At 36.3% G+C, this 13,664-nt stretch overlaps 1 protein-coding gene across 2 annotated transcripts; it reads left to right on the forward strand.

Moving 5' to 3' along the window:
- Positions 1–1,243: 1,243 nt before the first annotated feature.
- On the forward strand, positions 1,244–3,704 carry LOC126626340 (zinc finger protein ZAT4-like). Of its 2 annotated transcripts, none has more exons than XM_050295644.1 (2): positions 1,244–2,403; positions 3,427–3,704. In XM_050295644.1, the coding sequence occupies exon 1, from the start codon at positions 1,368–1,370 to the stop codon at positions 2,355–2,357; it is 990 nt and encodes a 329-aa protein (XP_050151601.1). In that variant the 5' UTR covers positions 1,244–1,367; the 3' UTR covers positions 2,358–2,403; positions 3,427–3,704. The 2 variants fall into 2 exon arrangements, with proteins under 2 accessions (XP_050151601.1, XP_050151600.1); XM_050295643.1 differs by lacking the exon at positions 3,427–3,704 and adding an exon at positions 2,548–2,644.
- Positions 3,705–13,664: the final 9,960 nt, after the last annotated feature.

Genomic DNA, 13,664 nt, shown 5'->3' on the forward strand with positions numbered 1-13,664 from the left:
GTAGGTGACTTTAGATTATTATACAGTTGTTGATGAGAGAAGCACTAGAGCGTATTCTTACACCATTCTTATCGTACTGACTACTTCAGGTAGTTCCGATTTATGTGCAGAGTAGTGCTGTACAGGTCACAGTGGTGACTCCGGTTGGGTTGGATATTGGGCTATAGAATTAACCATACAGGACAGCTGCAGGGTCTCCGGTTGATTCATTATTTCACCTGTTATATTGATGCATCTTTATCATGTTTTGAATCATAGCATGGCATATTCTTGAAAAGTGTTAAAGACTTGTGATTTGAGTTTTGCTGTGATATATGATTATGTATATACTATTTTTTTGGGAAAGTATACAGGTTTTACAGTGAGGGGTTATAAGTGTTGTTTTATGAAATATTTTCGAAAAGCTTTGTTTTACTGACCCACTCAATCTTGTTTTGCGCCCCTCCAGGTTCTAGTTAGCAGTGTTGGAGGCTCACGAGGATTCCCACGACGTTCTGACAAACTACATAAATGTAGGACTCACCTTCGGGTGTTGTAATTTAGTTATGGTCCTACTTGACTGCACTTAGTATTTATGCTCTAAATATGTGTGTTTCACACTTAAACTCACTCTAGCATGTTAGTTGGATATTATTGCTAGTAGTTGGTTTTTATTCCTTCATATTTCTCTTATCTTTTTGCTTCTGCATCGCACTTTTGGTTACATCACGCTCACGTGACGGCCAACACGCCTTGATTCTAGGATCGGAGTGTGTCTATTAATTGATTCAATTGAAAATAAATTCTAATCTATTAAAGATTGGGATGCTTCCATCATTATCCCAATATACTATCTCCATAGAATCACCATAAAATCAATTGAAGATAAATTCTTACTACTATAAATAAAACGCGATAAGATAAAAAATCATCACCATAGAATCACTAAATTTTCTCTTCTCCCTCCCCTGCCAACGCCCCCCTCCCTATTTTTCCTTAGTAAAATAGGCCTACAACAATGAGATTATTATCATTAATTCTTTTATTATTTTAAACTTCACAACTGTTTTTTCATATTTTCTTATGTGTTTTCAAAAAAATGAGAATTGTTATTAACACTTCAAAAATCTCATTTAGCACTCCAAACTTTCCATAATTAGAAAAAAAAATATACTTGTAAGGAGTATATAATGAAATATTTGAAGTGCTAATAATAATTAAAAAAAAATGGTATAATTTCTGGTTGTGTGTCTTTTGGTGAAGGTATGCTTGTCACCTACTCCTCTTAAGTTCTCAATCTCTCTCTAATGCCTACTAGTATTCTCCAAAAAGTAGAGAGAGGGCCTTAAAGCTCCGTTCTTAGCTCTGCTCTGCTGTGTACTGTGCCAATGGAGAGGCACAGATGCAAGCTCTGCTCTAGGGCTTTTGCTAATGGCAGAGCACTGGGTGGTCATATGAAGGCTCACTTGGCAACTTTTCCTCTTCCCCCTAAAACCCACCAAATCACTGAGTCCGACTCGTCTTCATCTTCCTCCTCCGGCGAAGAACCAGAAAAAGAAGAACAACATTTGCAAGAAGAAGAAGAAGAGGAAAAGGGTTTGACTTATGGGTTGAGAGAGAACCCAAAGAGGAGTTTCCGGCTTGCAGATCCTGAGTTTTCTTTTGTTGATGCTGGGTCGGTGATTCAAGACAGAGAGAGTGAGACCGAGTCAAGAAATCCAACTCGGAGACGATCCAAGCGGAATCGAAGATCATTCGTTGTTGTTACAGATAATCTGCAGAGCCAGAAGTTGGAGTTGAAGAAAAAACCCAAGACAATTTCAACACCGCCGCGTTTGGCCGAGTCTCCTCCTCTAGCGGCAGAGCTTGAGCCGGTGAGCTCGGTCTCCGATACTTCTCCGGAAGAAGATGTTGCTATGTGCCTTATGATGCTGTCAAGAGATGTGTGGATGATAAGATTACATGATCATCAGCAAGCAGATCAATCGGTTCAAGTTCAAGAACAAAGTAGGCAAGTAGTGGAGGAGCTCGAGGGGGTCAAATTGAAGAAACTTCGAGGGAAGAATCGGTGTGAGAAATGCAACAAACTGTTTCGATCTTTTCAAGCAATGTGCGGCCACAAAAAGATTTGCTTTCGCAACGAGGAGGAAGCAATCAACAATGCAGGTGGTGAGAAGCTGTTTGAGTGCCCCTTTTGCTACAAAATATTTGGTTCCGGTCAAGCTCTTGGCGGTCACAAAAGATCTCACCTTTCGGGTTCTTCAAGATCAATGGTTGTATCAATGGCTGCAAAAACTGAAGTTAAAGAGGGTTTCCTAGATCTCAACCTGCCTGCTCCGGAAGAAGATGATGAATTTAGCGTGCTATCGGATGCGTAAAAATGTAAAAAGTAACAGACTTCTCCATCAAAACTCGGATCTAAAGGTACAAGAAATTCGATTATTTGAGCAACATTGAGATCAAATGGGTGAAGATTGAAACACTTTTTCGATATTCTTCACTCATATATCAATCAATTCGCTCTTTTTTTTACATATTGGGACCGTTATTCATTTTTTGTTTATGCAGTTTCAAGTTTCAACAACTGTTTGGTCGAGTTCCAACTGCAGTAACAACTTGCTATATGTATTGCTGTTGACTAGAATACAGAAAGTTGAATTGTTCATTTTTTTTTTTTTTTTTTTTATAGCAAAATTCAAGTAATGTTGGGTTTTACTTGCAATGTCAAGTGGTGTTTGTTTACTTGTCTTTAAACTCATTTAGTAATTAGGTACACATTGCATTTAAGAAGAACGTAGTATAATGCGATACTTGTTGAGAAATTACAGAATCTCGTGAACCGTCGAAACTATTATTCTAGTTGTTGTTGGGTTGTCAATGTGCTCTTCTGCTTCAACTTGAGGAGAAATTTTTTATTGTAACGGGAACATGATTAGTACACCATGTGTTTTTATACAAGTGATGGAAAATTTTATTTTTTAAGTTATTAACTTTTTAACATACATATTTCACCATTTGATAGTGACACGTAGTGTACTACCTTGTGTGTCGATCACATTGAAAAATCTTTCCAACTTGAGGTCCAATTTTCCACTAATTCTTGCAAATTGTCCTATCTCATAAAAAATGGACTAGGATCCTATCTTCTTTGTAAGGATCTTAGGGGATTAATTCATTTTAATTGTTCATCGTATATCGTACGGTCATCTTTTATCGTACAATAACTGATGAACTGATCTTATAATTCTCTCATAAACCTATTCCTTTAAAAATCAGATAAAATAAAATATAAAAAGTTTTCTATGATTGTTTTGTTTATCCCATTTGCGCTCTCTCTCTCTCTCTCTCTCTCTCTCTCTCTCTCTCTCAACTGGTTGTTTTAGGTTGAAGCATAGGATTTTCATGATTTGGGAGGTCTGAACCAACAAACTGCAAACTGTTTTCCAGATGACATTTCTGATGTGGATATGTTTGATTGTGACTGGAGGAGAAGATCCCAAAATCCCTTCAATTTCTCAACTTAAAAATACCTGCCTTGAAATGAACGAAGTATCCGAGCAAAAGGAGGTGCCAGCCGCCTGATGCCGTGCTACTGTTCTTATCGAAGAATCAGTCAGACCGCTAGGACTTTTTAAATCCTCGTATCTTGGATGATTTTATACGTTTTTCTACATTCATATTAATTACCAACTTATATTATATTACTATATATAGTTTTCTTCATCCTTTAGTATTTGTATGTAGGGGTGTAGGGTTGGGCATTTAGAATCGAAAACCAAAATTGAAACACAAATCAAATTGAACAGTTTGGTTTGCGATTGTGAAACAATTTCGATTTTGAAACCAAACTGCTATAAGAAACGATTTTGTTTACCAAAACCGATCTTCACTGCAAATATTAATAAACATCTAATTAAATGTTCCTTCATTTTTTTTGTCAAAAATAGAATATATTAAATTCTGAGAGAAAGATTAATATCTTGGGCCAAGATATTAAACAAGAATTCAGGACCAATACAATCTCAAACATAAGCCCTTCCCTCCTTAAATACAAACTTGGCCACTAAGTGAGCAGCGTGGTTGCTCTCTCTAGGCACGAAGTCAAATGACACCGACTGCAACCTACGTGCTAGAGACTCAATATCACCAAGGATACATTCAAGCTTCCTTCCTAATCATTTGGACAATTGCTTTTGCATCAGACTCGATAACCACATTGTCAAAATCCTGCAACAAGAAAAACTCGAGTGCCTCCCTAATTGCTATCGCTTCCGCTGCAACTGCAAAGTGGAAGCGCAGTACTCTCGAGCCACCCATCCCAGCCCCGAACGCAGCGTGTCCTTACACCAAGCCGCATTTGTGTTGATCTTTATCTCCCCCAAACACGGTTTATGCCATTGTTCCTTTCTTCTTCCCACTGCGAAGGCTATCGTGCACTCACCTGGCTGTGTCTCCTCCCTCCCCTGCTCATTCGCATCTCTATATTCAGCGATATTCCTTTTCCAAGCCTCCAGAATCTCAATGGGCTGTTGGTGCCTCCCATTGAAAATCACATATTTTCTGTTTTTCCATAACCTTCATAGGCCAAAGGCGAATTCTTGCAAAATCTCCGCTGCATTTTCTAATTCGATAACTCTGTTGCAGAATCTTTCCCAAATTTGTAAGAAGTCAGATCCTTCCAACTCAAATGAATTGAGTTAAAGTGGCGAGCAGGATCAGAAAATATGGCTGAGCTCACAACATAAAAAAAAAAGAAAAAAAAAGATGATTCTCTGTTTCATCCACGTGCCTACACACACCACATACATTATATACTCTCATGTGCCATTGCTTAAGATTTCTTCTCACTGCTAGCGCATGGTTACAACACTTCTAGATAAAAAAATTTCATCTTGTTGGGTACATCCAGACTCCAAATCCTTCTCCACAGCTGGTTATGCTTTGTCTTCTCACTCGATGATCCCTTCCATTTCCTCCCTAGAGCCCTGTTCTCCATGAGCTCCATAGTGACCCCATACTTGATTTTACCGAGTATATCCCATTTGCGATGTGGAACCAAGCCAATGAAGGATGATTTTGTGAAAACATGTTCATTTGAATAACATCTATAGCATGCAATTAACAATTAAAAGGCGGAATCATGCTTGCATGCATTCAAAAACAAAACATTACCCATGAAATTCAAAGCCTAGTAGATTGGTGAACCAAGACTCAACTCAAAATCAAAGTGAGTTGAAATTTACCTTTGTAGATTCCTCTTTGCATAAGCAAAGGCTAATCACCCAAAGAGAGGGCCTTCATTCCTTGCATCTAAAATCTATGGATTTGGATGGATGAAAAGGTTTCTCCAAGTTCCCAAAATTGAGAACCTCTAAGTCTCCACACCAAGGAGAGATTGGAGAAGAAATGAGTGACCTTGGAGTAGTGGGATTGCTAGATGCACCCTCCAAGGGGGCCGGCCTCCTAGAGAGAAAAGGAGAGACAAGTTCTCACCAATTTTCTCCAAAAGAAACCCTTTATGAATTTAGGCTATAAAGTCCTTTATATAGTCATTTCAAATAATTGACCTAAAGAACCAAAAGGCCATTCTCTCTAACATGGCCGGCCATATAGGGAATTTGGGCTTTTGGGCCTTTGTGAATCTTTATTCATTAAATTGTCATACAACTTAAGTCAATGGGCTTGACGTTCGAAGCCCATTGGGCTTTAAGGTCCAAAACTATCCCGAGGTCTTTAACGAACTTATTCGTTTGATTAATTAACATATTAATTAATCCTTGCCATAAATAATTAAACCATTTAATTATTCTTACTCATCTCCATTGTTTCTTCAATATTCACCTTACACGGTGTACGATCCATTAGGTTCCTTTTAGCGAGGCAGTGGGCGATTAAAACCATTTCACATCGATTGTGAATTGAAACTTACTTTCAATTCTCCCTTTAGTGATTATACACGTTTAGGGCTTCCACAAACCATGAGTGACACCTAGCAGCATATCATGGTTACCCAAGCTAATCAGAAGAGGTGGAGAACCTATTCAGTTTAGGATTACAAATGCAATACGGTCTTTCTCTAATACAATACTCTTGACCACATTGTTTGGTTTGATAGTTTATTTATTCATGTCTACTATCCAATGTGATTCGTGTGCTTATATGATTACCTTGAATGTGATTTGGAACGACTTCCTAAATCTCATTCATACTCTGGCCAGAGATTCCAAATCATATCATAGAGTATTCTCCCTCAAACGGTTTGAAGGTTAGAGATCCCTTGTTGCACATTCACTTGTCTCCATGGCTAAGTGGCTTAACCCCAACGATGCCGTGGACACCCTCCAAATGGAGTGACTTTGACATAATCAGAGATCAAGGACTTAACCACAAGACAACTGTGATGCCTCAGGTCAAATGACCACTTTGCATTATCCCAACCATGAGTTCTCATGTGACATGAATATGAGAACTCTTTGTTGATCGTGTTCAGTGAACTCATTCTCTATTGAGCACCTACGTACTTGTCTTGATGTCACACACACCAATGACTCGAGACTAGTCACTCTCCCTGAGAGAAGATGAAGGAATTATTTTGTGAAAACATGTTCATTTGAGCAACATCATATAGCATGCAATTAACAATTAAAGGCGGAATCATGCTTACATGCACTCAAATACAAAACATTTACCCATGAAATTCAAAGCCTAGTAGATTGGTGAACCAATAATCAACTCAAAACATAAGTGAGTTGAAATTAATACCTTTGTAGATTCCTCTTTGCATAAGCAAAGGCTAATCACCCAAAGAGATAAGGGCCTTCATTCCTTGCTTCTTAGATCCATGGATTTGGATGGAAGAATAGGTTCTCCAAGTTCCCAAAATTGAGAACCTCTAATTTTCGACACCAAGGTTCGATTGTAGAAGAAATGAGTGACCTTGGAGTAGTAGGATTGCTAGATGTACCCTCCAAGGTGTTGGCCTCTTTAGAGAGAAAATGGAGAGACAATTCTCACCTATTTTCCCCAAAAATAAACCCATTTTTCACTTAATGAATATTTGGCTATAAAATCATTTATATAGTCACTTCTTTAAGTGACCTAAACAACCAAAACCCTAATTCATTTCATCATGGCTGGCCATTTAGGGGATTTTGGGCTTTTGGGCTTTAATGAATCTTCATTCATTAAATTGTCATACAACTTAAGTTAATGGGCTTGACGTTCGAAGCCCATTGGGCCTTAAGGTCCAAAACTATCCCGAAGTCTTTAACGAACTTATTCGTTTGATTAATTAACATATTAATTAATCCTTGCCATAAATAAATGATTAAACCATTTAATCATTCTTACTCATTTCCGTTTAATCTCCAATCTCCACCTTTCACGGTGTGCGATCCATTAGGTTCCTTTTAGCGAGGCAGTGGGCGATTAAAACCATTTTACATCGATTGTGAATTGAAACTATTTTCAATTCTCCCTTTAGTGATTATACACGTCTAGGGCTTCCACAAACCATGAGTGACACCTAGCAGCATATCATGGTTACCCAAGCTAATCAGAAGAGGTTAGAGAACCTATTCAGTTCGAGATTACAAATGCAATACGGTCCTTCTCTAATCTAATACTCTTGACCACATTGTTTGGTTTGATAGTTTATTTTCTCATGTCTACTATCCAATGTGTGTCTTGTGCTTATATGATTACCTTGAATGTGATTAGGAACGCATTCCCAAATCTCATTCATACTCTGGCCAGAGATTCAAATCATATCAGAGAGTATTCTCTTTCAAACGGTTTGAAGGTTAGAGATCCCTTGTTGCGCATTCACTTGTCTCCATAGCTAAGCGGCTTGACCCCAACGATGCCGTAGACACCCTCCTGGTGGGATGACTTTGACATAATCAAAGATCAAGGTCTTAACCACAAGACAACTATGATGCCTCAGGTCAAAGGACTACTTTGCATTATCCCAACCATGAGTTCTCATGTGACATGGAATATGAGAACTCTTCGTTGATCGCGTTCAGTGAACTCATTCTCTATTGAGCACCTACCGTACTTGTCTTGATGTCACACACACCAATGATTCGAGACTAATCACTCTCCCTGAGAGAAGACATAGTACGTACTGATCTTAACGGACTGTCAACGCCCAATTGGCAATCCTATGATCAGGAACGTTTAGGATGTGTCTACGAAAGAATGGTCTCATGAATCTAACTTCATTATATTACATTCTCCCAATCACATATTCCTTGGACTTTATTGTTTAAGCATATAACATTTATATGAGACGGCTCAAACAATAATCTATGCCCTTTATATGTTAAACTAGATTAGTTTAACATGTGAAATGTCCGTAAAGTATCATCACATGATTGGCTTTAGGGCACATTTCCAACAATCTCCCACTTGCACTAGAGCCAATCAGCTTGATCATCAATGATGATATCTCTTCTGTAGTCATTTCATAAATGGCTGAATAGTAGGCCTAGGCAGTGGATATCTATATGTGTTATCCACAGAAGCAACCTTGAGAATAACGACGTCACCATTATACATGATTCTCAATCATGTGGTTCAGTCTCTCATTTGTGTTCGGATCTTGATGAGACCTTGATTCCCAGGCTTGAGCTATCGCCCCATTAGTGTCATACACTTTCTGGTTGGAACCGAATAGAGAGTTCATAAATGAACTTTCCCATCCAAACAACATTGTTGTAAACTTCTATATGGCAATATATCTTGCATTCATAATGGAACACACTAAAGTCATTACTTTAATGTTTCCATCCAAATATCTCTTTAGTCATAATAAAGAGATATCCGTTTATTTCTTCATTCATAATGAAGAAACATCCAATGATGGATTAGATTCATAATCTAATACATTTACGCTTCCATTACGTTACTTTGATTCTTCCTCGATCTTTGAGGAATTTATCCTTTAGTATTTCTTAAATACTTAAGGACTCACTTGACAGTTGCCATGGTTCTGATCCTGGGCTTGCATTGATATCGTCTTGTACCGTTCTAGGTACAACTTATATCAATGTTTTTCATACAATATGAAATACATAAATCACCTTTCTGCGTATGCATAAAGGATTCTATTTACGCATTATTTCTTTGGGAGTCAAAGGGTCACGTTCCCTTTGAGAAGGACAACTTGCTAGTCTCACTAGAATCGTCCTTCTTATTGAAGTTTATCATCATATGAGAAACTTCCTAGCATCCATTGTCTATTATTAGGGATTGATATAATCCAATTATATCATGAAATATATCATTATAGATTTCCATCCCATGTACATAGACTATATCTCCCATATACATTCTATCTTCATATAATGTATTAAAGTCATAACTTTAACGAAGAAGTATTCTTTTCATTTCCAAAAATTAATATATCATATATATTTAAATTTTTAGGAACATGATTAACTCCCACTAATCTTTTGTAAAACTAGTAAACAAAAGATTCATTTACATCTTTATGAGAAATCAAACGATTTGATCCTTTTACTCATAAAATGCAAATAGCTCCCACTAACTTGCTAAGATCCATGATGGATGGATCTCTACAACTTACATGTCTTGTGATTTATAGTTTTAGACATATATTATCAAGACTATCTTAATAATGGTTTCGGAAACCCATATTATGTCCAAACATTGAATCACCATTTAGTTGTAGCTAGCAATCTTCGAATTAATTGAAACTAAGACTATCTCAAAGATGGTTTCTTCAAAGTCAACCATTTAATTTGATTGTAGTCACCTTAAGCTACCAATTAGCTATGAAAGTTTCATTATTTCGAGTCAAATGGTACTTTACCATTTCCTTGAGTATATATCGTATATGCACTCATTGTAGTCATAAGGATTTTCATTCTTATTTCTTTCGAATTAAGAGGTGCAACTCTATGACATAGTCATAAAGTTCAAAACCATTCAACTGAGACGGTTTATAAATCCTTATCGACTACCTTGGAGCTTGAGGTATAGGAACTAGGTTGTTATATTTGTTGATTACTTTCTTGTCTCTCAAAGAACCCATTCTTTGAGTTCTATCTCTCGTTCATTTGCTTTTAGGCAAATCACATTGTAGAATTACAATGAACTACCCAACAAAACAACATTTGTTAGTTGGTTTATAGAAGTGATATCCAAAAGTTATTTTAAGGATATTCTACAAGATTGTTATCAAACAAATATTGCTTGTTAGCAAACAACCCCAAATCTTTAACATGCTTAAGATTTGTCTTTCTTTCCAACTACATCTTATGGATTCATGAAAATATTAGAAGATCTTCTCATTGACAATCATATTGTTTTAGAAGTATATATCCTATATATGGGTAATAGATAACATTTAACGAACTAAATCTTATTCTTGTTCGTTCTTCTCCTTATGGAGAAATACATTATCTTATGATGCTTATTTCCTTGATATCTTTCAAGGAAACTTATCTAAAGTGTTACCTTTCCTTGGATCAAACCTAAGGAGGTAAATACTTTAGATGTCTTACTCATCAACTTACATTACTTGAATTCTTTGAAACATTTTGCAAAGTATTCGGACTTGTGTTTATTCAAAATAAACTATAGTTCAACCGAGAGTGATCTTCGGTGAATGTTATCCAACATGAGTAGTATTATGTTTGTGGACAAGTGCCACTAACATTTAAGTGAATTAACCTCAACAACTTTGTGATTCTTTCTTCTTTCCAAAAGAATAAAGATTCGAACATTTCGCCTCTATACAATTTTAACAAGAAGGTATTGGATCCGGATCTTACGATCCAAAGCATCCATCTTTCACCAACTCATAACTTATGTTTTTAGAGGAATCACAACTTAGTTGGGATTAGTCACTTCCTTGCAACCTTTTGGGTTTTAAGCATCATTATTTTCTAAACAGTTAACACTACCATATTATCTCTACTATAGAGATAATTAATTAGATTACCATAATCCAATCATTGATTAATAAAGAACATTGTTTTGTCAAACAAAACATTTATCCATTTCACATAATGACGGAATTTAGTTCCTTAAAATTGGAATACAAAGACAATCTATGTTTTTCCAATTTCTTTGGTAGTTCATATGAGGAAGTAAGTACCATCTGCTTTCGCAGAGATCTACATTTGATTCACGTTTCGAATGTGAAGTACTTTCTCTTCTCTCATTAATCTTCTACTTCTTATTAGCCACACTTTTACAACGATTGTAAAACATAGTCACTAATACGGAATCATGCATTCAAGTAGAAGAACCAACTGTTTTGAACTATTTCAAGAACAATTTACAACACCTTCGAAAGGTGTGTCCTTGACACTTGCAAGACATTTCTTGCAAATACCCCTTCCAATGTCCATCCTTTCATAAAGAAAGTTTGTTCCCTTGGAGTTATTTATCTTCTTTATTTGACTTTCACCTTTGACTACATTAGTCATGGTCCCTAAACTCCCACTATCTCTCTTGAAACCTTTTTCAATTGTGTTATACACATCAAACAATTTTGGAGAGCATGTGGTTTTTGTTCACTACATAGTTTACAATAAACTTAGTGAACGATTAGGATAGGGAAACAAAGGTGAAGTCCTTGCCTAGTTTCCGTCTCGTTAAGTGGTTTATCACTTCAACATTCAATGATTCAAAATCATCATAAGTCCATGTTAATGGACTATTTTTGTCAACCAACCATTATGTTCTAAACATAATTACAAACCTTCAAGAGTTGTACAAGGCAACTCTCATTTCTTCATACAACAATTTGTAAGTGAAGAATCATGGCACATAAAGTGTCCATGCCTTTGTGCTTTCTTCTCAAGTTCCTTGTTCATTTAACAAAGAAATAAGCACTAGTGTTTGCATTGACTAAGAGTTGTTCAAAGCAACTCCTATTTCTTCATACAACAAATTGTAATTGAAGAATTATGACATTAAAAGTGTTGTCCTCTTTATGATAGACCTTTTCTAACATATTCTTCTAATGATACATTATCAATAGTAAGATTGTGAGGATGAGACTACTTTGGTACTTTTACAAGCCATTAAAGACAATCTATGGTTTTGTAGTACCAAGTCCGTAAACTAAACGTTCGGCTTTTATCAAGTGTTGGATAGCGTTTGCAAATATATTGGTAATCAAATACATAACGAATATAAATTGATTGATTTTAAGCCATTTGATTTGGGTCTTTAAATCAAATAGCACCACCCACTATTTTTGGCAAATTCCATATCCCTCATAGGAATTCGAGAGTTTTGGATGAAACTCCTAGTAGGTTATGGGAGGCTCACTATTACCAAGCCCACCTCACGATGATACGATATATGGCTAGCAACAATAATAATGAGAGAGTACGCTTACTCATTTGCAACTCATGCAAGTACCCATCTTATTTGGCCTCTAGAGAATGTAACCTCACAATGATATGATATTGGTTCCATTGCACTTAGTTAAGTTCTTCCCACCATGCTTAGTGTGTGAAGGGGTTCAAGAATAGCCTCACGATGATACGATGTATAGCTATCCTCGTTGCCTACACTCACCTCATCATATGTATATGGATTCCTCCTGAGTATAAGCATGCACTTTGTACTCCCCCATGATAGGGTGAAGCCGGTGTACAAGTCATAAACGATTGGATCCCACCACGGTGGAAGGCCACGAAAGAGTGTTCTAAGCACTATCCGCTTATCAACTTAATATTGGTTTGGTTGAGGGTTTTAGGTCTCATCACATATATACATTTTAATCTCTATTAAAACAATTTTGGTCCTATTACAACTATTGGTCCATCTCATTGTTTTAGTTGTACATAATACTCCCACTATGCTTTTAAAACGATTTTTAAAGCAAGAGTATATGATACTACTAACGTAAACTTTGCATTCATTTGATGGACTACATAGTTGCCTTAGGGCCTAAGGATGATTATGAACCTTTGTTTAGATTCAACACGAGCCTTGTGTTGAATCTCGGTCTAGGAATGGTGATTGATTTTAGTTACGCGTTTAATCACATTAAGGCGTGTTGTCTTATGGGCGTTGGACCCAACTACTTCATTTTCATGCATATCATATAAAGCAAGAAAGAAGTACTTCAAAGTAAAGGTGAGCTTATGCTCATTACAACATTTGCATATAACAAATTACTTTAAAGTAAAGAAGAGCTTAAGCCCTTTTACAACATTTGATCAAATCAAATTACAACCAAAATCTAATCTACACATTCCCATGGTTCAAACAAATTTGAAACGCCTTTCACATAGCTCAATTATATTAGGCTTAGGTTCATAATCACCCTTTAATTAATTAACACTTTAACTAATTAATGAATGCAACATTTTCATTTGGTTTTTGTATCCATAAAATTGATTTAAATGGAGCTAAACAAAATGAAAATCCAATTCTCATTTAAAGAAACAAAACAATTTTGTTCTCATCCTATTTGGGCCATCTTGCAATTAACCTCAACTTTTGGGCCATATTGCAATAACAAAAACTTTTGGGGTCACTTTGTATAATACACAAAAGTCACAACTTCATGTAAATACAACTAGAACCCAAACTTTTAATAATGCAAAAACATCATTAAAGGATCAAAACAATTTGTCCTTTAGCGTTTTTGGACCTAAACGTAAAAACGTAAACTTTTGGGCCAAAGTGCA

This window comes from Malus sylvestris, chromosome 6 (genome assembly GCF_916048215.2).
Source record: "Malus sylvestris chromosome 6, drMalSylv7.2, whole genome shotgun sequence".
Lineage (NCBI taxonomy): Eukaryota > Viridiplantae > Streptophyta > Magnoliopsida > Rosales > Rosaceae > Malus > Malus sylvestris.